A 14,325-nucleotide genomic window follows, 5' to 3' on the forward strand; every position below is an offset into this window, starting at 1 on the left:
TTCGTCATGAAAAATTTCACACTTACGCAAAAGTAGAGCAGTACAACACAGCCCCACATATCTGTCACTCAACTTCAACAATTATTGACATTTGAAGCCAATCCTGTTTCATTTCTGGCCCTATCCTCTTCTTTCAAGTGTCTTAAACTCTTTTAATCAGTAGTTTCCACATGACCTCCCCTCCCCCCTTTTTGTACTTTATTTGTTAAAGAAGCCAGGTCATTTGTCCTACAGTTTCCCACCTTCTGGACTTGGCTGCCTGCCTGTGACATTAGTCAGCATGTGTCCTGTGTCCTGTACTTCCTATAAACTGCCGTTAGACCCAGAGCCTCCATCAGCTCCTCTCTCTTTTCTTTTTTTGTAAAAATATTTCATTGGTGGTAGTGGTGCTTCCTGTGGTATCCCATCTGGAGGTACAGAAGTTCTGATGGGCTGTCTCATTTTGTGATGTTTAAGATGAATCAGTAGGTTTAGGGGATGCCAGGCTGATCCCTCCATTTTAAAGTTCTCCACCAGCTTTTCCTTGAATACTGTCGTTCCTATGGAGACCCTGGACCAGCAGCATCAGCCTCATCTGGGAACTTGTTAGAAATGCAAATGCTCAGACCTCCCTACCCTAGACCTACTAAATCAGAAGTTCTGTGGGTGGGACCCAGAGATCTGGCTTTACGAGCCCACCATGATGCCCAGGGAAGTTGGAAAACCACTTTTTTAATGGTGTTAGTGGCTACGAATAGATGGTCATTGCCAACACCCTGTTAGGAGTTTCAAAATGTTTATATTCTAATTTTATCATTCCGTCCACATTTATTTGCTAAACTTCTTCCAAGTAGAAGGGAGTATATTTTTTAAATAGTGAAGGCAGGATCGGGACAGGATGCTGTTGGGATTATTAATCTAAGCAAAATTCAATAATGCTTTTAAAGCTCAGGGAATGTGACAGTTGAACCTGGGACAGTGTGTGTTCACTCACTGCAAGTCTTTTTTTCATTTTTTTTATTTACTAAAATGATTATTTAGATTTAAGGAACGATTCCCTCATTTCTACATTAAAAAATAGTGATAATAATGGCTACTAGATCACGTCTCCCAGGAGAAATAACCTTCCCCTCTGATGAGCAAATCAGCTTCTGGTTTTTGTTATTATTGCTATTTTCACCCCTAAAAGAGAAAAGTAGGTATTGGGATATTTGCCCTTCCCATTTTGCTTTGTGAAATCTGTGTTGCTGTTTTAGGAGTTGGCTGCTTGGCTCCGGTGGCCCAGTGATGGGCTGTGGATTTTGTTCAACTCCACAGGATAGTTTGGGACCCAAGCATGAGGCAAACCGACTGCAGGAGACCAGCCATTGGGTTGTTGCTTGGTCTTTATTATTTTAGGCAATGATGCAAATGCTCTCCCATAGGGCCTTTGGGTTGTTTCCATTCTTCGATAAACACAAACAGGACTGCAGAGAACATCCTTGTACTTCGCGGAGTGTTTCTGCAGGATGTGTTCTTAGACGTGGCGAGTTAAGAGGTTTATCTGTCTCTAGGGCTTGGCTCCAGTTCGATTCTGACCCTATTGCCTTATTCTGCAGGGGACAAAACAGGCGACATGGCGCAGAAGGGCCAACTCAGTGACGACGAGAAGTTCCTCTTTGTGGACAAAAACTTCTTCAACAGCCCAGTAGCCCAGGCTGACTGGGCCGCCAAGAAGCTGGTGTGGGTCCCTTCAGAGAAGCAGGGCTTCGAGGCAGCCAGCATCAAGGAGGAGAAGGGGGATGAGGTGATCGTGGAGCTGGTGGAGAATGGCAAGAAGGTCACGGTCGGCAAGGATGACATCCAGAAGATGAACCCGCCCAAGTTCTCCAAGGTGGAGGACATGGCGGAGCTGACGTGCCTCAATGAAGCATCAGTGTTGCACAACCTGAGAGAGAGGTACTTCTCGGGACTCATCTATGTGAGTATCTCACGACAGCCGATGACTTCTTCCTGGCCCCCTGGCTCCCTAAGGAAGGGAGGGGTTTAGATGTGGGCTTGGGTTGTAGGGAGGGAGGCTGAAGGTTGGACTGGGCTCATCCAGACCTGGGTTCACATCTCAGTCCTGCCTACCTTATTCCATGGCACTTGAATGGGTTATTTCACCTCTCAAAGCTTCAGTTTTCCTATCTGTAAAATGGTCACAGTCACCCTCACTGCATGAAGTAAGTGTGAATGACACCATGTTGAGCACATATGCAAAGTGCCAAGTTGCATGGTAAACACTCAACAGATTGCCATAAATTAGTCCCTTGCCTTCCTTCCACCTTGGAAATAAAGAAAAGCTCATGATGTCTTTGGCGAGGCTGGTCCATCCTGGCAGCCAGGTGGGTCGGGGAATTGTGGATCTGCGTAGGTTTTGAGGACACCTTCCCTGTCACAAACGGGAACACTCTGCTTGGTTCTGGGACTCCTTTGGGCCAACAGGGTAGATCAGAAAGGACTAGAGTTGCACCATCCAATATGGTAGCCGCTAGCCACGTGGCCATTTAAATTTAGATTTAAATTAAAAATTTTAATTTCTTCCGTCATTCTAGCCACATGTCAAGGGCTCAGTAGCCCACATGGCTGGTGGCTACCATATTGGACAGCACAGATAGAGGATGGTTCCATCACTGCAGAAAACTGTGTCAGGTAGGCTGGACTAAGTTATGGAGAGGGGGAGAGACTCTGGGGGCAAAGATGCCTTGTGGGGTTGGACCAACTCCCCAGAGCAAGATGATGTGGCCCCATGATACCAGACTGCAGGGCAGGGGTGCCCAGTCCAGGCTTGATTTGTATCTTTCCTCTCTAAAGGACATACTAACCTTGAACAAGTTACCTAATTTCTCTGAAATTCTGTTTCCTTTTTGTAAAATGAATACAAGAGTAGTAGCAACATCATAGCGTGGGATACTCTTAAAAGAAAGTACTTGGCACACTGTAAGCCTCAAAATGTTAGCTGCTATTATTATTGGTTTCTGTTGTAATCATCTTTATTATTATTAGACAGATGTTCTTGATCCTTTGAAAACTCATGAAAACAGCTACTTCTATCTTTATGCCCTTTGGTTTTGCCCTTTACTGTTTGCCAAGTGGAAAACACAGAATGTCCTTTGTCATCTCTAAACATCTTGTGCAAATATTTTTCTTAATTAGGAAAATAATACATATACAACACCGAAGGCTTGGTAAACTCAGGAAAACATAATGAACACAATAAAAATCAGTTTTCGTCCAGAGATAATAGTTGATAAGACGCTGGTGTGTCTTTCATCTTTCTGTGCAAGAATGGTACATGTTTACATATTTGAAAGCCTACCCTGCTAATAGTTTAGTGATCTGCTCTTTTTCCATGAACAAGTGACTGCTGAGCTTTTCCACATCCCATTCTGTAGCCTTCAAAATACCATTTTTAAGGGCTATATCAATCTATTTTGTGGATGTGTCATAATTGATTTATCCAATCTCCTTCTGGATATTTCCAAAGAGGCTAGAGTGGCTCTTTTTCAAAGAGCCAAAGGGGAAGGGGAAAACACCTTGTAATTGTTAAGTATCTCCTGTAGTCTTGGGACTATGCCTTGACATATTTTATCTTATTTAATTAACACGACACCCCAATGAATTGCATATACTTGTTCTATTTTGCAAGCCAGCAAGCTGCCCTAACTAAAGCAGTGGCAGCTTTAGAAAGGGACGGAAACATCTCTTTTGTCCATGGCACTCCCTAATGGAAATATTGTCAGCTGGGCCAGTGGTAAGGGAAGGACATTTCCAAGGAGGCCAGTCTGCAGAGAGTGAGAGAAAAGACTGGGCTCCTTGGGGCCCAGGTTTCCCACCTGAGATGTTCCATCTCCATCCAGAGAAGTTAAGGGTGGGCCTGCCGATGGGTCTCACCTGCTGCCCTCCCACAGGGTGCTTGAGCCCAAAACAGAAATCAGAGAAGAAAAAAAAAAAAAAAAAAAGAAGTGGAGCTTGTGAAGGTCCCAAGACCCAGCCTATCTTCTGACAGCAGATTAAAAAAAAAAAAAAATGAATTCAAGTGTCAAACTCCTGTTATGCTTCTCTGGACAGATTAGATTAAGATCTTTCAGCCTTATTATGGGCCGGCTTCTGCTTGGTCCTTTCTGGTCAATTTAATCACTTAATAGAAACAGTTGTCCATGACGGAGAAGATAAAGAAGGAAAGGGGGGGCAGGGTTTAGTAAGTTACTCTCCCAGCACCTGACAGCAAATGCGTGACTCTTGGTAATAAGCGGGGTGTCCAGGTGATGCTGGGCCATCGCTAAGGTGCCCTTGGTGACGAGAACTTCCCCTCCGCTCTGCAAGGCCCACCTCTAACGATGGGGATTTGAGACCTTCCCATCCTCTTGGATCTGGAAGAATCCGGGGATGCCAGAAGGTCCCATCTCGCCATCTTGGAGATGCCAATTCTGGGCTCAGCGATGTTCAGCGCCTTGCCTGAGCTGCCTCATGTCACTCATGGCCCTTGTAGGGTGTGGACACAGCTCTGGTTTCTGGTCCCACTGTCTATTTGACATTGGCTGGATCTTTTCTGCCTGGAATGTTCATGGACCTCAGGCAGGCTGTTGTCCCTGGGTTTTCCTGGAGGACGGGGAGAAGGGAGCTCAGTAATGGTGCCAGGTACCATCCCTTTGTCCCAGGGCCATTTAGTCCTTTGTGATCCCTGCAAGAACAAAGCTAATATCCCATCCTGCAGATGAGCAACCAAAACAGAGAGATGAGGGGACTTGTCTCAAGTCACCCAGTTAGGAAGGGGCCTGGATTCAGACTCTGGCTTGTGTGTTTTCTTCACTCTCCTGCTTCTCTCCGTGGGGCACTGAGGAGTCAGGGGGCCCAGTCCTTACTCTGGGGTTGCTTAATACTTAAAGTGAGGAAGACAAGACACACCGGAGTCACATGCAAATCTAGGAAATAGAGGCTAAAATACTTGACTAGGTGCTATGGAGTTCCCAAGCCTCTTGAGACAAGTAAAATTTGCTCATATGTTTATCTTTCTGGGCAGAGGGTCTTAGTGTTCATTAAATTCTCAAAGGAACCTTGTTACTCTAACAATAATAGCAGCTACTGTTCGTTTAAAATTTACTACGTTAAGCGTTTATACTAATATATTTTCTTATTTTCTTCGTATGAAAGAGAGAGTCTTTTATTTAGCCCATTTTTTTTTTCCGAATAAAGAAATTGTGGCTTAGAAAAGTTTAACTGACTTGAGAAGCAAAGATATATCTCAAATCCAGGAAGCCGGGCTTTTAACTGCTAACTGCTGTCTCATTAGCTTCCAATGGCCTGTGAGACAGATGCTGTTGCCCATTTTAGGGATGAGGACACTGAGGTTCAGCTGTGCCCAGTCACGTCGCTGAAGAGTGGGCAGGGCCGGGATTCAAACGAGGCGCATCTGACTGCGGGGCCAGGGTGACTGCCCGTGATGATGTAAGGTCCATAGGGTGGCAGGAGGCCTGGAGCAGGAGGTGGTGGGTGTGGGCTGGGGCAGGGAGCCAGGGCCATGGGCATCACCAGCTTTAGGTTTGGGTCTTGCAAGTTGGGTGAGCTTTAAGTACCCAGAAGAAAGGGATCTAACCTTTTATTATGATTTTTTTTTTTAGCTTTTTATTGGAACTAATTCCAAATTTACAGGACAATTGCAGAAATCAATACAGAGAACTCCAATGTACCCAAATTTACCAGCGATTAACATTTTGCCACATTTGTCATGTCGTTCTATATAATCTGTCATCTGTTTTCCAAACACTTGAGAGTAAGTTGCACATGTCATGTTCCTTGAATAACTTAATACTTCCTAAGAACAAGGATATTCACTTTTATAACCTTATTAAAGACAGATATCAAATACAAGAAATATCAAATACAATTTTTCTGCTTGTCCCAATGTTGTCCTTTTGGGCATTTTCTCCTCCATTATGAGATCTAGTCCAAGATTATTGTATATTACATTTAATTGTCATTGTCTCTTATTGTGTCCCTCTCTCGTGCTTTCAAATTGTGGAAACATATACAGCATAAACTGTCCCATCTCAACCACTCCCAAGCAGCCAAGCATAGGATTCAGTGGCATTAATCACGCACAATAACTGTCCCTTTGGGTCTGACTTATTTCACTCAACATTAAATCTCTCTAAGGTTCATGTATCAGTACTTATTCCTTTTTTACAGTGGAATAATATTCCATTGTATGGATATACCACATTTTATTTACCCATTTGTCTATTGATGGACACTTGGGTTGTTTCCACCTTCCTGCTATTGTGATTAATGTTGCTATGAATATGGTGTACAAATACCTGTCTGAGGCTGGGTTTTTTGGGTATATACCCAGGAGCAGAATTGCCAGATTATATGGTAGTTTGTTTTAACTTTGTGAGAAACCACCAAACCATGTTTATTATCATTTCTTGAGCACTACCTGGGTACTAGGCCAGAGATTGCAAGCTGTTGGCTCAGAATGAGTGCTTACTTTAAAATATTCAAGTTAATATAATAGATCAATGAAGAAAAACTCAGTATGTGGCACTGCTTGAAAAAGCAGAGGATCTGGCTTCCCTGGACCCACATCTGCAGGTGGGTGTGTGCACTCACTGCTCTGCAGGTGCCAGACACCGTACTGGGCCCTGGAGGGAGAAGAAAAAATTACCTAGGTGCACTTTATTGAGTGAACCCTGTGTACTAGCCCTTTAGATATTTCAAGGTGCTCTTTCTTTTTAAATTCAATTTTATTGAGATATATTCACATAGCATGCAGTCATACAAAGCGTACATTCAGTTGTTCGCAGTACCATTATATAGTTGTGCATTCATCACCAAAATTAATTTTTGAACATTTTCATTACCACACACAAAAATAATAAGAATAAAAATTAAAGTGAAAAAGAGCAATTAAAGTAGAAAAGAACACTGGGTCCTTTTTTTTTTTTTTTTGGCCCCCATTTTTTTACTCATCCACCCATACACTGGACAAAGGGAAGTGTGGTCCATACGGCTTTCCCAATCACATTGTCACCCCTCATAAGCTACATTTTTATACAATCATCTTCAAGATTCAAGGATTCTGGGTTGTAGTTTGATAGTTTCAGGTATTTACTGCTAGCTATTCCAATTCATTAGAACCTAAGAAGGGTTGTCTATATTGTGCGTAAGAGTGCCCACCAGAGTGACCTCTCGGCTTCTTTTGGAATCTCTCTGCCACTGAAGCTTATTTCATTTCCTTTCACATCCCCCTTTTGGTCAAGAAGATGTTCTCCGTCCCACGATGCCAGGTCTACATTCCTCCCCGGGAGTCATATTCCACGTTGCCAGGGAGATTCACTCCCCTGGGTGTCTGATCCCACGTAGGGGAGAGGGCAGTGATTTCACCTTTCAAGTTGGCTTAGGTAGAGAGAGAGGGCCACATCTGAGCAACAAAGAGGCACTCAGGGGGAGACTCTTAGGCACATTATAGGCAGGCCTAGCCTCTTCAAGGTGCTCTTGCTTCAGAGAACCTCCTCAAGCAATACAGGGATATCTATGCAAAACACACAAGAGGATATATTTAAAAATAAGTATACAGCATAACAAGCAAGTGCCTCCCCCTTTTTAGTCCCAAGCCCTCATCCCTAGAGGTGAACACAATTAACAAGGTTGGGCATATACATATTCACGTATAACAGAGAACAAAAAAACCACTCCACAAATGCTTTGCAGCTTGCTTTTCCTATGTAAACATGTCTTACATCTTTTTCAGCACCTGTTCATAACAATCTACTTAGACTTTAAAAACATTTTTGCACAGGTAATACATGTAACTATTAAATAAAATGGTACATAAGTGTGTATAGAACTTTCCCATTCATCCCCATGTCTCAACCTTCTAGTTTCCCTCCCTAGAGAAACCATGACCACCAGTTTATTATATAGCCTTCCAGAAATATTGTATACATATATGAGCAAATACAGGGCTTTCCCTCCACTCCCCCCCAAATGACAGCATAGCAGATGCACTTCTGTGTACCTCACTCCTTGCATTTGCTATACTTTTTGATCAGCAGTTTGTGGCAGTAGAGGTAGAGGCCCCGCACCCTTTTTAATGGCAGCACAGTCTTCTACTATAGGAATGAACTATAATTATTGAGCCGATCCCCTATGGATGGGCATTTAGGTTGTTTTTCAATGCTGCGACTCAGCAACTCTGCTCCTAGAAATATACCTACAAGAATGAAAGCCAGAAACTCGAACAGATACTTGTATACCAGTGTTCATAGCAGCATTATTCACAGCAGAAAAGTGGAAACAACTCATGAGTCCACCAGCAGAGGAATGGATAAACAAAACATGGTATGTCCACTCAATGGAACATTATACAGCAGAGAAAAGGACTGACTTTCTGATACAGGTGACAACATGGATGAATCTTGAAGATACTGTCTTGCATGAAATAAGCCAGACACAAAAGGACAAATATTGTATGATTCCAGTTATATGAAATACCTAGCATAAGCAAATTTCTCAGGGACAGGAAGTAGATTAGAGGTTACCAGAGACAGAGGATAGGGGGAAATGGGGAGTTATTGCTTAATAAGTCCAAAGTTTCTGTTTGGGGTCATGAAAAGCTTTGGTAATAGATGGAGGTGACGTTCGCACAACATGGTGAAAGTAATTAATACCACTGAAGCGTGCACTTAAAAATGGATAAAATGGGACACTTTGCGTTCTATGTAGGTTGCCACCATAAAAATTAATCAACGCTGCTGCGGAAAACCCTTCTTAGTGGACATGTCTAGGTCTCTAGGATAGATATTTAGAAAGCTGCGATATTGCGCAACTACCCCGTAAAGAAGGTGGAATTATCCATTGTTTTGGAGACGAGGAAGCGGAGGCCCAGGGGGCTGGTTGGCAGCCTGGGCAAGTCACACAGGTAGCGAGGGGTAAAGCTGGGCTCTCTCCCCACCTCGGGTGTGCGTCACTTCAAGCCTGTGCCCCTTCCACCTTCCCCCTCTTGCTCCTTGTTTCCGGTTGGCCCTGGGAGCAGCAAAGCCCCCCACCCCCAGCTCAGGGCTCGGCCATTGACCATATAAGTGTATGTGTGTGTGTGCATGTGTGCCTGGGCGTGTGTGCTGGTAGGGGGGGAGGAGGGGCTACAGCTGCTTCCTAATACGGTCACGAGAGGGAAATCCTGGGCCTGTCGCTGTGACCTGCTGGTAGTTCTGGGCCCCTGAGATTCTGGGAGGAAAGTGAGGATTTTGAATCCTCTGAACTCAACCAGCTGGAGAGGGGTTCCCGGGGCAGGGGAGGCCCAAACACAGCCAAGGACCCTGGGCCTGGGTCAGGGGAGGGTTCCTGAGTTTGAACAGGGACGCTGGAGCTGTCAGCCCTGTGGGCCACGACCCACCCCATCCTCCCTCTTAGATTCTCGGACCCCGGCTTGCTCAGGAAAGCTCTGCTCGACTGAGCAGAGATCTAGGTCTGCCTGAAAGCATGAATTAAGTGCTTGCTGTTTGCCTATTGCCAGGGGGAAAGTAACACTCCTCCCTCAGGAGCTGATGATAGAGTTTGGAGGGCCACGTTTTCTTTCCTTTTTCCTTTTATTCATTTTATTCCGTAAATGTTTACTGGGTGCTGGAGATGTGATGGTGAGGGCTTCGGTAGTTGTGCAGCTCCCAGTCCAGGATGGCATTTAGGCTGAGCCCTGAAAGGGGAGATGGACCCAGCTCTGGGAAGATGGGGGAAATGTGTTCCAGGTAGCAGGAACAGCACCTGTGAAGGAAGATTCCAAGGTGCAAGGTTTCATCATTGTTAAATATTGTGAAACAGGCATGGTAATCATCACTATTGTGTACTATTGAGCACCTACTGTGTACCAGGCACTATGCCAAGTGCTTTGCAAGCTCTATCTCTCAGCAAACTTATGAAGGAGTTACTATTATGTTCCTATTTTATATATGAGGGTAACTGAAGCTCAGAGAGGTTAAGAGACTTGCCCAGAGTCACACAGCTAGGAAGAAGCAGAGTAAGGGTTCCAACTCAAGTCCCTGGTATCCAATTCTGTGTCCTTCACCACTGCCCTTACTGCCTCCAGGTCAAGGGTTTGGGATGAGATGGTTTGGGCTGTAAGTGATATCCACATTTTAAAAAGGGCATGCAGTTGGCAGTGGGCTTGGCTCCGGAGGAGCTGGAGGTGGAGTTGAGACCTGAAGAGGAGGTTAAGCTTGGTTGATTTTCATTCGAATGGTCATCTGAGGGAATCCTGTGCTGGGGACCAGGACACGGATGACAGGATACAGCCCCTGCCTTGGAAGAGCCTGGTGTCTCAACAAACATCTGCTGAGCACCTACTCAGCACACAGAGATGGCACTGAAGGCAGCACTGTGCCTGCTCTGGGGAAACTTCCTAATTAATTTACTCTGCAGGCATTCATTTAGTAAGCATTTAGTGAGCACTTACTGTATGCCAAGGTGTGTGCTGGGACTGAAGAAGATGCAGAAGGGGCTGCCTGCTCTCAAGGCACTTGCGGCTGGTGTTGGCAGGGTAGCTGGGAGGAGGCTCCCCAGTGGGGAAGGTGGGGGGTCCAGACAGAGGAAGAGCCCCATCAGGGCTGGATCCTGGCCCCTGCTGGCCTCGGTGGAGGTCTGTCGCTCTGCCTTTGCCCGTCTCTGCTGTCTCGTGTGTCCTTCCACCTCCTGGGCTTGTTAACACCTTCTTGTCGTTTAAGACTCAGTGCAGGGAGCTCTTTCCCCAGGAAGTTCTCCTGTCCACTCCCAAAATAGGTCAGGGCCCTCTCTCTTTCTTGCTGTGTAATCCCCTGTGCTCCCCTCTTGTCCATTATAAAAGTATTGTCTTTTAATGTCCTTGTCTCTCCTTCTGATCTGTGAGCTCTTTGAGGGCAGGGGCTACCACTGATTTATTTATCTCCAGCCTCTAGTACAAGACCTGGTATACAGTAGGCGCTCAATAAATGGTTGATGGATGCTTAGACTGGCCTTCTGTTGACCTCATTCCTGTCCTTCTAAGGGGAATGGTGAGAACCTGGGAGATTCTTCCCCCTTCTCCCACCAATCCTGTGCCTTCTCCCACCGCCACCCCCCAACACACACGGTTGTCCCTTGGGAGTCTGAGCCCTGGAAGGACCTCCTGCTCTCCGATCAGTTCCAGCCCTTGATCAGAAGCCCCTGAGGGCAGAGACCTTGTCTTTTTTGGCCTACTGCTATAGCCCCAGCACCCTGCACAGTGTCTAGCACATACATGTGGAGTGAATGAATGAATGGAGGATGAATCGTTTCTGGGGGGTGGGCATAGGTCAGCAGCCTAATGGACAGCGCGTACGGCCGGGAGTGGGTTGGGTGGGCTCGGTGCTGACAGGGTCTTGCTCGGTGCCTTTGGCCCAAAGCTGCTCACCCGCCCGGAGGGTGGCTGCCCTGCATGCAATCTGGGGATGGACTATCTGCCCTTCCTTCCCTGGCCACTTCTTGGGGGCAGTCAGAGGGAGATCATGGTGGGTGGTCCTCAGAGCCTCATGGCAGTGCTGATGTTCTCATCTGGGGAAAGCAATTCCTGTGGGCAGTCCAAGTCTGTCTCCTGAACTGTGACCTTGACCCATGGGAAAATCTGACGTAGGGATAAGGACCGATACTCAACAGTGATAACGCTTGCCTGGCTTGGTAGGGTTTGCACTGTGCCTTCACCGCCCACTCCCTGCTCTGATTATTTTCAGCTACTCCTACCTACCATATAAGGCAGGACAGCTGTGTGCATATGTTTTAATTCGGGTAAAATGCACGTAACATAAAATGCACCATTTTAACTATTTTAGAGCCTACAATCCAGCAGCATTAAGCACATTCACCAGGCTGTGCAACCATCACCACTGTCTAGTTCCAGAACGTTTTCACTCACCCCAAAAGGAAATCTGTACCCATTAAGCAGTCACTTCCCATTGCCCCTTCCCCCTGCAGCCCCTAGGAACCACTAATCTGCTTTCTGGCTCAATGGATTGGCCTATTTTGGCCATTTCATAGACATGGAATCATACATATGTGGTCTTTCATGCCTGGCTTCTTTGACTCAGCATAATGTTTTTGAGGTTCATCCATGGTGTAGCACATATAGAACTTCACTCCTTTTCTAGGACACCTGTATTTATGACCATTTTGCAGACAAGACGTCACTTTGTTAATGGTTAGGAGCATGAGCTCTGGGGTAAATGTGATTTCTAGCAATTTGAGGCTTCACCCCCTGAGCCTTGGTTCCCTCACCTGTCAAATGGGCAGAGGGCAAGTCGTAGCATCCTGTCACCGGGTGTTTATAAGGATTAAATAGGAAAATGCCTGGGAAGTGCTGAGTTCAAAGCCTGGCACACAGGAAGTGTTTAATAAATGGTAGCTGCTGTGTAAGCCCATGAGGTTCCGCTTGCCCAGGGCCTTTAGGAGGGGAGCTGGAATTTGAACCCTGTACTCTTTAAAAATCATACGGCTGTAAAATTTAACATAGGTGTCCTCAAAATCCAGTCTTGCCCCTTGCTTTCCTTCCCCCCATACCTGGAATATCAGTGATGCTAAGGGATTCCGGCTGTGACTCTCTGGGCCTCAGTTTCCCCATCTGTAAAATGAGACCACTGAGGGCCTCTGTCTGATAGTGCTGTTGCGAGGATGACGTGAGAGGATGCGCTCAGTGGCGCTCGGTAAATGCAGGGCTTGGAGGGTGTGGGCACGGCTGGACCCAGGGGGCCAAGTGTTCTGGGCTCTCCTCGCTCCACGGTAAGCTGGGCTTCTCTGTTTGGCAGACGTACTCCGGCCTCTTCTGCGTGGTGGTGAACCCCTACAAGCAACTGCCCATCTACTCGGAGAAGATCATCGACATGTACAAGGGCAAGAAGAGACACGAGATGCCCCCCCACATCTACGCCATCGCCGACACGGCCTACCGCAGCATGCTGCAAGGTGAGCGGGCCCGAGGGTGCACAGGGACTCGTGCTAGGGTGAGGGGGCGCTGGCCAGAGTGTCTCCCTCCAGGGAGCCCACCCAGGGGAGCCCACCAAGGGGCACCCAGGGCCGCCTCCAGAGAGCTGCCTGCTCTGCCTGGGCCCCTCCTGTCTCCCCTGTCCCCCCTGCCTGCAGTTCCTGCTAGGAATGTGGAGTTTGGCAGGCGAAGCAGGGAAGCAGAAGCCCTGTGACTGAAAAAGGGAAAAAGCAAGCCCCGAACATCTGTGTGTGCAGCCTTCTGGCCCGGAGGGTGGGGGACAGCGGAGAGCTTGGGCAAATACGGGCATGGCCTGCTCCGGGTTCAGCGTTTTCGGTCCCTCTGGCTGCCCGAGGTCCCTAGCTGGGCCAGCCGTCTGGAAAATGGTGTAATGTGAGTCAGCCACGTCAGAAGGAAAAGGGTGGGGATGGTCCCGGGGCCAGGGTAACGGATCTGGGTTTGTGTTTTATAAAATTATTTTTATTATCAGGGAAGTTGTAGGTTTATAGAAAAAAACTATGCAGAAAATACAGAGTTCCCATATACCCTCCACCCCCATTATTAACATCTTGCATTTGTTACAATTGATTAAAGAATCTTATTGTAATTGCACTATTAACTGTGGTCCATGGTTTACATTAGGGTCCCCTGTTTGTGTTGTACAGCCTATGTTTGTTTATTTAAAAAAATTTTTATTCTGGCAACATATACAACCTAAAATTTCCCCTTTTAAATTCATTCAAATATATAATTCAGTGCTGTTCATTATGTTCACAGTGTTGTGCTACCATCACTGCCATCCATTACTAAAACTTTTCCATCACCCCAAATAGAAACTTTGTATAATTTAAGCCTTAACTCCCATTCCCTACCCCACCCCGATCCATGGTAACCTATATCATAGTTTCTGACTCTACGAATTTTCTTATTCTAATTATTTCATAACAGTGAGATCATACAATATTTGTCCTTTTGTATCTGGCTTACGTCACGCAACTTGGTGTCTTCAAGATTCATCCATGTTGTTGCTTGTATCAGGACATTCCTTTTTATGGCTGAATAATATTCCATGGTGTTTATCCATTCATCATTTGATGAACACTTGAGTTGCTTCCTCTTTTGGCAACTGTGAACAATGCCGCTATGAGTGTGCAAATATCTGTTGGCATCCCTGCTTTCAATTCTTTTGGGTATATGCCTAGTGGAGGGATTGCCAAGCCATGTGGTAGTTCTCTACTTAACTTTCTAAAGAACCGCCAAATTATCTTCCACAGCGGCTGCACCATTTTACATTCTCACCAGCAATGAATGAGTGTTCCTATTTCTCCACATTTTCTCCAACACTTATGCTTTTTTTTAAATGG

General features: G+C 46.0%; 1 protein-coding gene across 4 annotated transcripts in view; it reads left to right on the forward strand.

Annotated features, from left to right (window-relative positions):
• MYH11 (myosin heavy chain 11) overlaps positions 1-14,325 on the forward strand; it is a 145,060-nt gene that overhangs the window by 8,730 nt on the left and 122,005 nt on the right. For all 4 annotated transcript variants that reach the window (XM_037814262.1, XM_037814263.1, XM_037814264.1 and 1 more), the window contains exons 2-3: positions 1,578-1,939; positions 12,786-12,942. In XM_037814262.1, coding sequence (XP_037670190.1) covers positions 1,595-1,939; positions 12,786-12,942 — 502 coding nt within the window. In that variant the 5' untranslated portion in view covers positions 1,578-1,594. The remainder of the gene's footprint in view (positions 1-1,577; positions 1,940-12,785; positions 12,943-14,325) is intronic.

This window comes from Choloepus didactylus, chromosome 21 (assembly GCF_015220235.1).
Source record: "Choloepus didactylus isolate mChoDid1 chromosome 21, mChoDid1.pri, whole genome shotgun sequence".
Lineage (NCBI taxonomy): Eukaryota > Metazoa > Chordata > Mammalia > Pilosa > Megalonychidae > Choloepus > Choloepus didactylus.